Source organism: Canis lupus, chromosome 24, assembly GCF_003254725.2.
Source record: "Canis lupus dingo isolate Sandy chromosome 24, ASM325472v2, whole genome shotgun sequence".
Classification (NCBI taxonomy): domain Eukaryota; kingdom Metazoa; phylum Chordata; class Mammalia; order Carnivora; family Canidae; genus Canis; species Canis lupus.
This window is the reverse complement of record NC_064266.1, coordinates 42,549,671-42,563,916: the sequence shown is the minus strand read 5'-3', so window position 1 is coordinate 42,563,916 and position 14,246 is coordinate 42,549,671. Positions and strand designations below refer to the sequence as shown.

At 48.4% G+C, this 14,246-nt stretch overlaps 1 protein-coding gene across 4 annotated transcripts in view; it reads left to right on the top strand.

The window, feature by feature from the left end:
* CTCFL (CCCTC-binding factor like) overlaps positions 1–7,865 on the top strand; it is a 30,410-nt gene extending 22,545 nt beyond the window's left edge. For 2 of the 4 annotated variants that reach the window (XM_025470493.3, XM_035705829.2), the window contains exons 10-11: positions 1,980–2,103; positions 6,256–7,865. In XM_025470493.3, coding sequence (XP_025326278.1) covers positions 1,980–2,103; positions 6,256–6,380 — 249 coding nt within the window. In that variant the 3' untranslated portion in view covers positions 6,381–7,865. The remainder of the gene's footprint in view (positions 1–1,979; positions 2,104–6,255) is intronic. The other 2 variants (XR_007405565.1, XM_025470494.3) reach the window with 2 other exon arrangements.
* Positions 7,866–14,246: the final 6,381 nt, after the last annotated feature.

Sequence of the window (14,246 nt, the reverse complement as noted above, 5' to 3'; positions counted from 1 at the left end):
GGGAAGTCCCTCCCTCCCTCCCGATTATGCTCTGAACCTGAAACTGCCCCAAAATACGAAGCCTTGAAAAATAGAGAAATACGTGCCCTTCTGGATACTTGAATCCAATTTAAATTCTTAGAAAGCACATCATTCACAAACTCCCATTCTTTAACACACAGTAGTCAAGTGTGTCTCCATACCAGGTCGTCGGGCCGTCCTTCCTTCCTGGTGAGGACTCCTGCTCGGGATTCCGAGTGCTGGGTCCCTCCTCTCTTGAGAAGCGTCCCTCCGACACACGTCTGTCATACAGCTCTGCTCCTGCACCCCAAACAACCTAAATGTCGTATCAGTTACTTAAGATCTTAGCACACTTACTTTTTAAAGGCTGGATGTGTGTGGGGGGGGTGGAGGGGTTGTTTGTTTATTAACCCAAAGCCGACGTCCAGAGCCGTTAGCCATGAACTCTGTGAATTTGGAGGGAGATTGTGTGTCCATGTGCACGAGTCTGTGGTTTGCTGGAAGGAGCCACTGCGATCATCATATCCTCCGAGGAATCCTTGGCCCTGAAAAGTTTAGTTATGATGATGCATAATCATCATATAAATCAGGGGTTGGCAAATTTTCTTCCGTATAGGGCCAGGTAGTAATATTTTCAGCTTCGCAGACCCGTTTCTGGCCCAACTACTCAAGCGTGATGTTGTAGCACAAAAGCAGGCATAGACAGTTCCTAAATGTACAGACACAGCAGCGTTCCAGAAGACTTGTTTTACAAAATCATTGGCCGGCTGGATTTGACCCCTGGGCCATTGTTTGCCAACCCAAAATGGAACAAGTTTCAATAACTTACAACATCCTCCCCTCCACTTTCATGCGAATCCTTCTGTTTCTTCCCATGAACCAGGACAGGCCCACAGAGCATCACACTGGAGCCAGAGTGGAAGTTAGGTGGGAGACCTTCTATCTTCAGCAAATTGAATGACACATCACCACTTTCTCACTGTATCATCTGAATTTTCCAAATGGTGAAACATTTCTAGCTTCATTTAAATCATCCTAAGTGTTCCTATGTAAGAATGCGTTGTTAATAGGCTTGACCAGGGAACCTCTGACTTTGCTGTTAAATTCAGAATATTGAATATCCAGTCAGTAACCCCATGCATGGTAGGTCAGGAGAGAAGCTGGCAGGCTGGCAGGGCAGGAAAATTCATATGGTATATTATTGATTTTCTTAAAATTGACAATCTGTTGAATTTCTGGTTCAATATCAAGCCTCACTTTGGAAAGTAGATGCATTCTAGAAGAATAAATGTTGTCTTTTCGTTGACTTCTATGATAAAAAAATAACATATATTCAAAATAAGCTCACTTTTGGCTAGACCTAAACACAACAGAGGGGGCCCCCCCTTTTTAAAAATCTACCTTTTGGGGGCACCTGGGTGGCTCAGTGGTTGAGCATCTGCCTTTGGCTCTGGTCATGATCCCGGGGTCCTGGGTTCGAGCCCTGCGTTGGCCCACTCTTTCTGCTCAGCCCACTCTCTTTCTGCTCAGCACCCTCTCTTTCTCTCTCAGATAAATTCAAAAATTTTTAAAAATAAAAAGCCATGTTTTTTGTATAAGAATATACCAGGCATGGGGCCCCTGGGGGGTTCAGTCAGTTAAGTGTTCAACTCCTGACTTCGGTTCAGGTCATGATCTCAGGGGCATGAGATTGAGCCCAGCATTGGGCTCCGCACTCAGCAGGGCGCCTGCTTGTCCCTCTCTCTGCTCCTCTCCTCGCTGTCGGGAGCACTCTTTCTCTCTCTTTCTCTCTCGATCTAAAATAATCAAAAAGAAAGAAAGAAATAATCAAAATAAATAATCAAAAAGAAAGAAAGAAAGAATAAACCAGGCCCACGTCCCCTGCTTTCCTGCGCCCGGGCCTTTCCCCGTGGCGTTCTAAATGACATTCCCTCGGTGCTGCTGACTCCACCGCGTGCTCTGTGTCATTTCTCCGACAGAGTAATATGCAGAGACACTTGGCGAAGTGCAGTGCGGGGCCAGGGAAGCCAGCTGCCTCGGGGAAAACAGGAAGGATGAAGAGCAAGCCGGCCGGCCCGAAAGAGGCGGCAGTAAAGAAAGACGGTAACTCATTTTAAACAAACTACATTTTAATTTGAGAGTGATTTTCCCCGTGTCTCCCCTCGGGTGCTGAGTGTTACTGCGCAGGGCACCCACCCAGACACCCGAAGTGCGGGGCCCCGACAGGTGCCTGGGCCTGGGCCTGGGCCCAGGCCCCGCTCTGTTGCTGCCCCCTGCCACCTCGGGGCACTGGCACGGTGGGGGTGATTGCTTCTGCACATCACGGGATGGGGGGGTCCTGGTGGGAGGGTCTAGAGAGGCTGAAGGCTGCCCCCTCTGGAAGCCCGTGGACTGTCACCTGCGCCCGGTGCCATGTGCGTGTCCTGGGGCTGCTGCAGCAGTGGCCACTGCCTCTTAGTTCTGGGTCCCCGACGTCCTACATCAGGGGGTCAAACCTCCCTCTGAAGGTTTTGGGGAGATGCCCTCCTGCCTCTTCCAGCTTCTGGCTCCAAGCATCTCTTGGCTTGTGGACACATCACCCGAGCTTCCCTCCCTGTTCTGTCTCTCCTCTTCTTTCCAAGGACACTTGTCCCTGGTCGTGGTGCCTGCAAGATCCAGGATGTCTCATCTTGAGATCCTTAACCTAATTATATATCTTCAAAGATCCTTATTCCACAGAAAGTTACGTTCACAGGTGTTAACGGGGTTAGGATGTGGACATATCTCTTTGGGGGCCATTACGGGCATCACAGTCTTTATCCTCGGCCAGGGGAGGGGGGGCAGATGTGGGTTCCCAGGTTAGGGCAAAAAGCCTGCGTCCCCACTGCCCTGTGAAAGGTTCTGTGCCACGAGGGGACAGACCTAACTCTTAGGCAGGCATTGTGCTGTGTTTTGCGTTCCTGTCATATGAGAGTCTCAGAACTGGAAAGCACGATTGGAAACCACTCGACGTTACCTCGAAAACAAATGGAAAATGTGTGCATGACATCCTCATTCTTAAATCCCCTATATTTTGGAGTTCTCTTTTGGGCCACTACGAGCTGTTCAGACCTTCCTCCACCAGCTCCCAGGCTTCCCCATCCCCAGGCACAGGTCGGCCTGCGGGGTGTGGGGTGAAGCCAGAAGAGAAATGAACGTGACAATACGCATATAAAAATGTCGACTCCGGCCTGGACCCGATTTGTCTTTGCATTGACGATGTCATCAAATACTACTCTTCATAGTTTTATGGAGGAGCCCCACCCCCCTCGCCGTTCCCATCTGAGGTCTGAGGCCCGTGGTGACGCTGCCTGGCACTGCCTTCCTGTCCCTAACCCCATGTTTCCCCGCCCTCTCCCGCTGGCCTGTGGCCCGCACCCAGCCTCTCCTGCCCGCCAGCCTTAAACACACTCAAGTGTCCTAAGAAAAGATGAACCCCTGCACGACGCCCACCCCACCTGGCCCATGAAACTGCCACCGTGTTCGCGACGGACTCAGTCCTGCCCCTGCCAGGCCCCTCCGTCTACTCTGCTCCATCACACCACTGAGCTCACCAGAAGCTCCCTGTTACCACGTTCCGCCGCCGTGGCACCCCGGACTGGTCACCCTCTTGACCCTCTCCCCTCCCGCTTGCCCAGCATGCATCCAGCCTCCTGGTGTTTTCGCTGGCTTCCCCAGCCACCTCACCTTGTCCTGTCCTACCCGCAGCTGTTCTCACCTCACCTTGCATCCACAGCGGCACCACCTCCATACCTGTAACCACCGCCACACCTGGCCCCGTGTCCACACCTGCACCCACTTCCATACCTGCCTGGGTGACCCTCACCTCCGTGGCAGGTCCCTGGTGATCTGGGACTGCAGCCCCGAGGCAGCCCCCACAGGCTGGGAGCGAGTGTCCCACTGCCTGGTGAGTGTCCCCTCTCCGCTCTCTCAATCTCAGTCCATTTACAACTGAAGTCTTGACACCTCTCTCCTTCGCTCTGACCCTCAGCCTCGTTCTCTCCCGCCACCCTGATCCATGCTGGTGTTTGAAGATGAGACACACTAGCAGCACCCCCGCCCACTTCTCAAGGCCACAGACACAGGACAGGATCCACCCTGTCTCCCCAAAGCCCAGGACCCCATCTCAGCACCTCTCCCCTCTGTCCCTGCTACCCACCACCTGAACACCTTCCCTGTGCACCCAGGGCTCTGAGGACTGGGACCTTGGGTGTGGCTAGCGGCATCCCACCCGTCCCAGCCAGGTGAGATTCCTGCTGACTCACCCACAGATCCCCAGGATCTCACCTCTGGATCCCAGAGATCTCAGCTCTGACCCCTGAACCGGTCAGCCCCATCTCACATACACCCAAGGCTGTGCCTCTGCTTTGCACATCCCCACCTGGTGCTCGGCGTCACATTTATCTGATTCTTCAGTAAGTGCCAGCTCTACCCACACTGAGCTCCCATCCAAGGTGGGCCTGGCCCTCGAGTCCACACCAGGCCTGGCGTTAGCAGGGTTCATTCATTCCCACTAAAACAAACAAGCAAATAATGAACACAGCCCTTTATTGGAGAAGATAATAAACAGGTGCGATCCACCTCAAATCTTCCAACCACCATAACGGGATCCAGAGGCCAGGCTACTGGGATCCATGCTCTAACTGGGACCCTATAATGTCCCTACAAATGTGTGACTTCCTGGCTAATAAGGCACCTGATGGCTCTCGCTTGACATCTAAATGCAGTGTTTTCTTTTAATTATCTATTAAAGCCTCTAAAAACCTTGGGCCAAATTCTGTCTGAATAAGACTAGCCTTCACTAGGAGACCGAATGATAGGGAACGACGGAAAAGTTTTTGAAGATGTTGCCCTTGGTTGGTGACCTGCTTGCAGTGCAGCAGAGTTAAAGCATAGGGGCCTCCACGCTGGCCATGGGCCTCTGCGGTGGGATGACAACTCCTCGGCCGAGCCAACCCTTCCAGGACAGTGACGCTGAAGTTAATGATGAACAAAATCAAAGGGATGAAAGTGGACCCACGTTTACACCCCCTCCCGCTGCACCTACACCGGTGTCTGAAACAGGAGCATCGCTCGGACCAGGTCATGCAGAGCACCCAGGAGGCAGCCTGCCCTGCTGCTCGCCTTCCAGAGGGCAGAGGTGGGCAAGCAGAGGTTTAAAAACGGACAGCAGTTAAAAACGGACTGGGTGCATTAAAACATATCTTGCATGTGGGATGGTCAGCTGTCGCACCCCAGACAAAGCATGAATCGAAAGAGTACACTGGCTTATGTTGGCAAAAAATACTTAATTTGCATTTCAAGGGTTTTTGACCTGTATTATCCAGATAATGGTCTGGCTTCTACTTTGCTGCGTCAGTGGCTCAGCCTTTGCATCCGTGAGACACAGCTTAGTGCTCTCCCCGGACGCCCCGTAGGATGCTTCAGGAAACCACCAGCAAACATATCTTCCACCCTTGCCCCGACAGGAGGTGGAGCTTTGGGGAGGGTGGGCTCCCGGGCAGGCGGTGAAGTCCCATGGGTGTTCTTGGGGAGTAATTTGGGAAGTGGGTAGAGGGATGACTATCATCGGATTTACAGTGACCTATTTTTAAACTCCCAAAGTGGAGCTGACTATTTTATAAGCTGCTGGAGGGTGGGCAGGGATGGTTCTGGATCTGGGTGTGGCTCACGCTGGGTGCCTAGCACAACGCGTGACCCCGAATTGACTCTGCATGTGTTCGCTGGCAGTAGGGACAAGTGCCCTGCGAGCAGCTGGCTTTTTTTTCAGGCTGGTGGTGTTCTTCCGTGAGCACCAAAACAAGACGGGCAAGCAGCTCAGCCACCATATAGGTCCGCAGGATCCGCGTTCAGCCTGCTCAGCCGGGAGCGATCCTGCTTCCCAGCAAACATATGGCAGTGCCTGGAAACATTTTTTGGTTGTCACAAGCGAGGAGGAGCATTCTTCTGGCATCCACCCATCCCTGGTAGTGGCCGGGTGTGCTCCCAACACTGTGCAATGCACAGGACAGCCCCCAGCAGATTATCCAGCCCTAAAAGCTAGAGGGCTGAGGTGCAAAATCCCCTGAAGCACATAGGTGCCATCAGAATACTTATATGGATGTCTTATAAATGGAAAAAATCCTTTTCTAAGACTTTTGCTGTGTTTAAAAACCAAGTGATTATTTCCGAAATGTATATGCACTGATTCCTTGACTTTATTTTCGATTTGCCCAAACCCTGTTCCTTTTCTCCAAGAAGATGCCGCGAAGGAGGTGTCCGCTGTGAGAGTGCAACAGTACCTGGGAGAGGTGGCTCCTGTCGGCTGCAGGGGCGTCACAGCCAGAAACCAGGGCCTGAACAAAGTGACCTGTGACGGATAAGTGACAGAGATTCAGAGCCCGTGTTTATAGGGGTCAACTCTTCAGCAAGTTAGAAGTTTCATAGAATCTCTTTGAAACAATTAAGTTCATGACAATGGATGGTCTCAGTTTTTCCAAAGTTTGAGGTTAGTGCCAGGAATTGTTTGCATGTGTTTTTCACTGGATATTTCAAAAAAACATTGCAGGTATTTTATAAAAGGCCTAGATCTTAAATTGGAGGATAAAACCTCAAACCTATCAATTCATTCACTTGATACTGGCAAGGTGGCCTGCAATGAATGGGCAGTGATTTGGGGGGGATACTAGTTATTTCAGTTGTCGTACAGACTCTTTAGTGCTTCAGTGCAAACAGCCAAAGCTGGGAGACTATATGTTAAATTGTACACACCCTTTCTATTCCAAATAGCATTTTCTAAACCTAAAAAACTGATATTATATCCATTTTAATACAAATGAATTTTCCATAGAGTTTAAAGTTACTGTAATGCGTTTAATTAGTCCTAAATTCAACAAAAAGATCTTAGTAGTGTGTGTGGGGGGGAATGAGTAGAAGATGGAATCCTCTAGATTAGATGGTAATGCATAGTTATTTTACTTTGATGTATGGCAAGGCTCACTTTGAGTTTGTATTCCTCCTAAATTATGTTTTCTGGCAGGTGTGAAATTTCCCTGGTGAGCTACTGTCACCTACTACTATACAGTTCATCACTCTTCTGTTTTGTTAAAACTACTTTGTTGATACTGTTTTAAATAATTAGCAGAGTGAGAAGAAACATAATGAAATGTGTACTGATAATGAAATGTGTACTCGTGGAGAGTTTGTGCTTCGTGTGTCATGCCCTAGAATTGGTGAGTATTTCTCCTTTGCCAGTGGAAGAGACTTTCCTCAGCATCGAGAAGCCTGCGAAATGCCTCTTTGGTACTAATTAACTAGTGCCTAATTAACTAGTTAAGCAATTACCTAATTAACTAGTAACTAATTAACTAGTAACTAATTAACTAGTACCCATGTTTATAATGATATCTTTTTCATACTTTTCCTCTTACCTCAGCAGTTGTTTTTGCTCTGAACTTTCCTCCTCCTGGTATAAAATCACCCATAGGTCCCACATTTCACTTTTTCAGATTTATTGAAATCTATTTGGCAAATAAAGTTGTGAGATATTAAAAGCGTGCTTCACGATGATTTGCTACACAGGTACCTTGTGTAAGGACTCCCCCCTCATCTCTCATATTCTTAAAATGCTGGCGTGCCAGTCTTCCAAGTCCAAAAGCCCTGTATAAAGTGAACACGTAGAAGCACTTTCCAGCTGGAAGGGCATTATATTCTTTTCATGACAGCATATTAATTGAGTGCAGGTAATGAGGCTTAAATTCTATAGCCTATTGTAAGCTATTATTGTGACTATTTGAATTTTTGTAACACCTTATTTGTTGTTTAAGGATATTTTGCATAACTTAATAAAATGAAATGACTTAAAGTTGCTCTTTGTTTTATAAGAATGATGGTTCTAAAAAAAAAAAATCTGGGCAGCCCCGGTGGCGCAGCAGTTTAGCGCCGCCTGCAGCCCAGGGTGTGATCCTAGAGACCTGGGATCCAGTCCTGCAGGGAGCCTGCTTCTCCCTCTGCCTGTGTCTCTGCCTCCCTCTCTCTGTCTCTCATGAATAAATAAAGTCTTTTTTAAAAATCAATTAATTAATTAATTAAAAAAATAAAAAATAAAAAATAAAAAATAAATCTTCACCTTTGCCTGGTAAGGATGTGGAGAAATTGAAGCCTTGTGCACTGGTGGTGGAAATGTAAACTGGTGCAGCCAAATGTAAACTGTGGAGAATAGTGGCGTTGATCAAAAAATGAAAAATAGAATTACCGCGTGATCCAGCAATTCGGTTATATACCCAAAAGAATTGCAAGGAGGGTCTGAAGAGATACTTGCACACCCATGCATGTGGCAATAGCGCAATAGTCACAACAACCAAAAGGTGGAAGGAACCCAAATGTCCATCACTGGATGAATGGATAAATAAAATGTGCTCTCTCCATATGGGAGAACATAATTCAGCCTTAAAAAGGAAGGAAGCAGGCAGCCCGGGTGGCTCAGCGCCGCCCTCCCCCCAGGGTGTGATCCTGGAGTCCTGGGATCGAGTCCCACATCAGGCTCCCTGCATGGAGCCTGCTCCTCCCTCTGCCTGTGTCTCTGCCTGCCTCTCTCTGTCTCTCTCTGTGTCTCTCATGAATAAATAAATAAAATCTTTTTTTTTTTTTTTAAAAAGGAAGCTCTGATGAGGGATGAACCTTGAAGACATTATACCCAATGAGATAAGCCAGGCCCAGAGGGCAAATACCACCATAGGATTCCACTTACCTGGGGTACTTGAAGTTCATCCGATTCAAAGCTACAGAAAGTAGCCCAGTGGTTACCAGGCGCTGGGGGGAGGGAATGGGGAGTCAGTGTTGAATGGGGGTAGAGTTTCAGTTTTGCAAGACAGTGAAAGCTCTGGAGACCTGTGGCACAACAATGTAATGGACTGTACGCACTGGACTGTATGCACAGAAATGGTGAAGAGAGCAAATATTTTTTCACTGTGTATTTTACTACAATTAAATTCTTTTAATTTAAAAAGAAGCGTGTTTGAAAAATGCAAGCCCAGTGTGTATCTCCACTCCACCAAGAGCTCTGAATATTAGTGAATTAATATTAATTAATTAATATTAGTGAATATTAGTCATTGCTGTGCTTGTTAATTATTTTATAACCTTTTATTGATATGCAGGTCTGATGTGCTGAAATTATTTTATAACCTTCTGTGGATATTTAATTACTAGAAACTAAAAAGAGGGGTAAGTATTTTATAGGTAATTTATGGTGGTTTTTTTGTGGGGGGTTTTTTGCATGCGGCACACCTAGAGGAAATATTACATAGGACCAAATGCACACGCTCAGCTTTGATGCAGTCGTGCCCAGGCTCCCACCAGACAGACCCCCCGGGGGAAAGGGAGACTCATCTGTTCCTCCTCAAGTGCACGAGGCCTCAAGTGCTCCAGGAATACGTGGGATTTCCGTGACAGGAGCCAGGACAACAGTCCCCACAAGAGGGCAGGCATTTCTTTCTTTTCCAACATCGGACAGCCCGGCAGCTACTGGAGACTGATCAGAACACGGAGGTATAACAAAGTCTCGGCGGTTAGTTTGGTCAGTTCTGTGCGGTACAGAAAGATGAACAGAAAGCGATCCGTCTTCTAGAAGAGCAGGAAGGCTTCTCGCACGCGGGGCGGCGCAGAAAGGGGCCTTCACATCATCCCTCGGCTCTGCGTTTCAGAGCGCCTCGAAAAGGTTCTGAGATCCAGCAGGAAACCATTCTGGAATGTACATCTCTTGCACAATTTAACGTCTCTGTCTAGGGGGAAGGGTGCTTAGATTACAACATTGTTTGACAACAGCTTTACTGTCCAAAGGATGCTTTTTAAACAAACCTAAGGCCTGACAGGATGCCATTTATTGTTCAAAGTCAGTTACTGAAAGGCTTGGGGACGGGGCAGGGAGCGGTTCATATTATAAAGTGCCCACCTCCTGAAAATGCCAAGGGATGCTTATTTTCCAGGTGGTGTTTCCTTTAGAAATGTTAACACTGTTATTTGTTTTTTAAGATTTTATTTATTCATGAGAGACACACAGAGAGAAGCAGAGACCCAGGCAGAGGGAGAAGCAGGCTCCATGCAGGGAGCCCGATGCGGGACTCGATCCCGGGACCCCGGGATCATGAGCTGAGCCCAAGGCAGAGGCTCAACCACTGAGCCACGCAGGTGCCCCAGAAACGTTAACACTTCTTGATAACCACTGAGAAGCTCAGCAAACAACCCCTACGAACGTATTCTCTCTGTGACAATCCAGCGTTAATGGGCAGTGCTACTAAGCACGTCCGGTCAAAGCCTCAAATAATCGACTGTTTCCACGTGCCCCCCATCTTCTTCTGGCAGTTGATTATTAATTGAGTGTATCAGACAAAACGCAGATTCAAAGTGGCTGCTCAGTGGATGATGCCACTGTGATCACTTCGGTGTCACTTCCAAGGCATAGCTATGATTATGAGCCTCGTCTCATTAAATCACTGTCCTCCAGTATGCATGGTTTGGGATTTCAAAAGACTCACATGCCTGTTTTTCCACGGGGTCACAGGGAGAATCCTGCGTGGGACGCTCACTGCACTTGCGAGGATCAAAAATTTGGTAAAACAACAATAAAACCCCTCTTAACTGAGTCACCGTGGCTGGAAGCCAGCCACAGGAGACCATATAGGGAGGCTGCAAATAGCTGTCATGGTGAAATATTCCCCAAAGGAGCAAGCAAATGAGCTGAAACAGCACGTGGCTGTCACTTCCTGCTAATGAAATATGACAGTTTGTATATGAGTCCAGAGGTCGCTGATTAAAAGACTCATCCTGATAGTGACTATAATTACATCCCGAGGCCTGGACTAGCAGAATTGGTCAAATAACAGCAGCAAATATCATGCTAGACAATGAATCACTTTAAGTCAATCAGCACCAGTCACTAAATTGGTAGAAAAGGCTGTTTAACCTTTCCTGAGGCAGCCCTGTCCCTTGCCAGCCACCCGAAGACTGGAAGCATGCACTCTTTTGCGGGGAGAAGCTCCGCATGAGAACTTCTTTTCCCCCTGCCAAAATGAGAGCAACCTGCTGGCAGCGTTGAAATTATCCAGGAATACTGACAAAACCATTTTTAAAGAGATTCTAGGATTTCTCTATTAGATAAAAACAACCATTTTGTCAGTTAAATAATTTGTCTTAAGCAGAAAAAGAAACCAGTTTCATTGCAGAGGCATGCTGCCCGGGTTTGCGGCTGGTACAGGAAGATTCAAATACAGCTGCCCTCAGGAGTTCAAAAATTGATTTTAAAGGAAATTCAAGGGGCACCTGGGTGGCTGGGTCGTCGAGTGTCTGCCTTTGGCCCAGGGCGTGATCCCAGGGTCTGGGGATCGAGTCCCATATCGGGCTCCCCACAGGGAGTCTGCTTCTCCCTCTGCCTGTGTCTGTCTCTCTCTGTCTCTCATGCATAAATAAATAAAATCTTAAAAAAAAAAAAAAAGAGGGAAATCCAAGAATAAACATGCTGGTTCTGTCCCAGCCATGGAGCAGCATTAAACCAGCCTCCAGTTCTGATGCCACCTCCTTCAAAAAGCTAGTATTTGAAAGTAGGACACTTTTGGAGGAGGTGGAGAAAATCAGACTTCACCGGCAGACACGTCCCACTTAGCAGTGAGACCCCTGGAACACTTGCCCGCCGGGGCCAACACTGGAGGCCACGGGGTCAGCCCCGCATGACCTTCCCTGGAAGTGGCCACAACGGGTGACCTCCATCTTTTTTTACTTTGTCAGCCTGGAATTTAGAACATGATCCCCAAAATGTTGATACACGATCCCGCACGAATGACCCCTGTTTTGACTGCTGAATGTCCAAACCAAATCTAAATGCAAGTAGTTTTTCAAGAAACTGCAAAGAGCCCTATTGTTCACAAGCTGCCAGGTTGCAGCCTGGTGCCTTTGCTGGAGGAGGTGGGAGCGTGGGGTAGAGAGGAAGGAGTCGCGGGGGCTGCTGTCTGTCCTGCTGTCTGTCAGGCAGCAGGAGCCAGGGGGTGGCACGCCCCCGTGGTCTACAGGGGCTCCCCAGTCTGGTGGGGGGGCTTCCTGCGTGGGCGGCAGCCTGTACCGAGTGCCTGGGTCTTGCTCGCAGCAGCGTCACCTGGCACTTGGATATGTCCTTGTCATTGTGCCGGTCACCTGGTCACTCCATCTGCTTTGGCTTAGCAGGGCTCCTCCTGAAGTGCAGCTCTGCCTATGTCTGGCCACACAACACACCTGACCTTCACCTGATCCCGTCACCTTGGGGGGAATTTCCAGCTGTCCCAAGGCCCTCAACTGACAGTAGTTCAGGAATCTCTGGGTGGGGCGGGGGGGGGGGTGTTATCCAGGGAGCTTGTGAAAAGTACAGACTCCGGGACCAGACCCCTGAAGACCCACAGAATTAGAATCTTGCAAGGCTGTCACCTGAGAATGAGCATTTTCCATAACCAGTTCTGGTGCAAAGCCAGCCCTGGGGGGACATGGGGAGGCGGCCACCTGCTCTCCAGGCTGGTGTCTTCCCTGTCTGCACAAATGTTGGAAAAACTGAAGATGCTTTAAGGAGCCAGGCCCTAAGCATCTCATTCTAGGTGGTTCTACACCAAAAGAGCGACTCAGCATCTCTCTGGTGACCTGTCAACTGGTTTTGTTCCAGAAGGAATGGAAGAAGGCAGAGCTCTGGAAGTGACATGTGACCCGTGTTGTGGAATTTGCTGGGCCTCCTCCATGGTTTAGCACTGAGATCACACACTCAGGTGACCTGAGAGTGTGACAGCTGTTTTACAGTGACAGAGCATAATCCGTGGGAAGGGGAGGGAGATGGCCAGAAGATTCAGGATCTGCCGTCGGCAACGAGTTACTCTTGCAGGCTGACAGGACATGTATCATGTAGAGCACGAACAAGACTAATTGACCGCTGGAAAATGCATTTGTCTGACCTGGCAAGCTTTCCTGTCCTATGTCAGGGCAATGTTCCGCTCTGAGTCATACAGACCCATTTCAGAAAGAGACCAGCTGGGTCTTCTTAAAAATTATTCCTACCTTTCAGGGGCGCCTGGGTGGCTCAGTCGTTTAATCATCTGCCTGCAGTTCAGGTCGTGATCCCAGGGTCCTGGGATCGAGTACCCCCACCCCCCACCCCTGGCCATCAGGCTCCCTGCTCAGCGACGAGTCTGCTTCTCCCTCACCCTCTTCCCCTCTCCTGGCCTCCCCGCTCATGCTCTCTGCTCTCTCTAGTGCTCTCTCATTCTCAAATAGATAAATAAAATCTTGTAAAAGAAATTATTCCTACCTTTTATTTAGCCAGGTAGGGTGATCCCAGCATGAATGGATGGATGGATGGATGGATGGATGGATGGATGGATGGATGGATGTGTACTATAGATAGATACTTGTTCATAGTTTTCAAATTTTTTGTTTAAAAAAAAATTCCATGAAAAATCAGAAATTAGTCATGGGAAGGTGGGGCCTTCAAATGTCGGCCAAATGCAAATTCGTTTACCAATCACACTTTTTATCTAAGTGAAATGGATACCAGATTTCTTAGTGCCATTGTCCAAGGACACTTTTTTTTTCCTTTTTCTTACATATTTTTTTTTTGAGGTATAACTTACGTACAGTGTAATTCTCCTTTTGTGTACAATTCGATGAAGTTTTGACAAATCATCACGGTCAAGACTCAGAGCACGTCTGTCACTCCATCTGGCTTCGTAGCCAGCCATACCCTACTCCGCGCCCCTAGCAACTACTGGTTTCATTCCCCGCGTGTCACAGAGAAGGAGCCACACTACGTATTTGGGTCTGGCTTCTCTTGTTCAACAGAATGCCTCTGAGATTCAGCCCTGCTCCTGTGTGGATCACTGTTCCTTCCTTTTGATTTCTGAGTCACATTCCATTGTACGACACTCTGCAATTTCTTATCCGTGCACCAGCTCAAGGACATGCAAGTTGTTCCCAGTCCGCGAAGATTATGAATGAAGCCATTATAAACACTGGTGCATAAACATGTATTTTCATTGCTCTCAAGGTGAGAGTTCTGGGTCATAAGGTAGATGTATGTCTAACTTCCTCACAAACTGCCAAACTGTTTCCCCAAGTGAGTGTCCCATTCTGGCCTCCCGCCAGCCGGGGATGAGCATTCCAAGTGCTCCTCAGCCTCACCATCCCTTCGTTTTGTCAGAGTTTGCTCTGTTTTGTTTTTAGCCATCCTCGTGGGTGGGTATGCA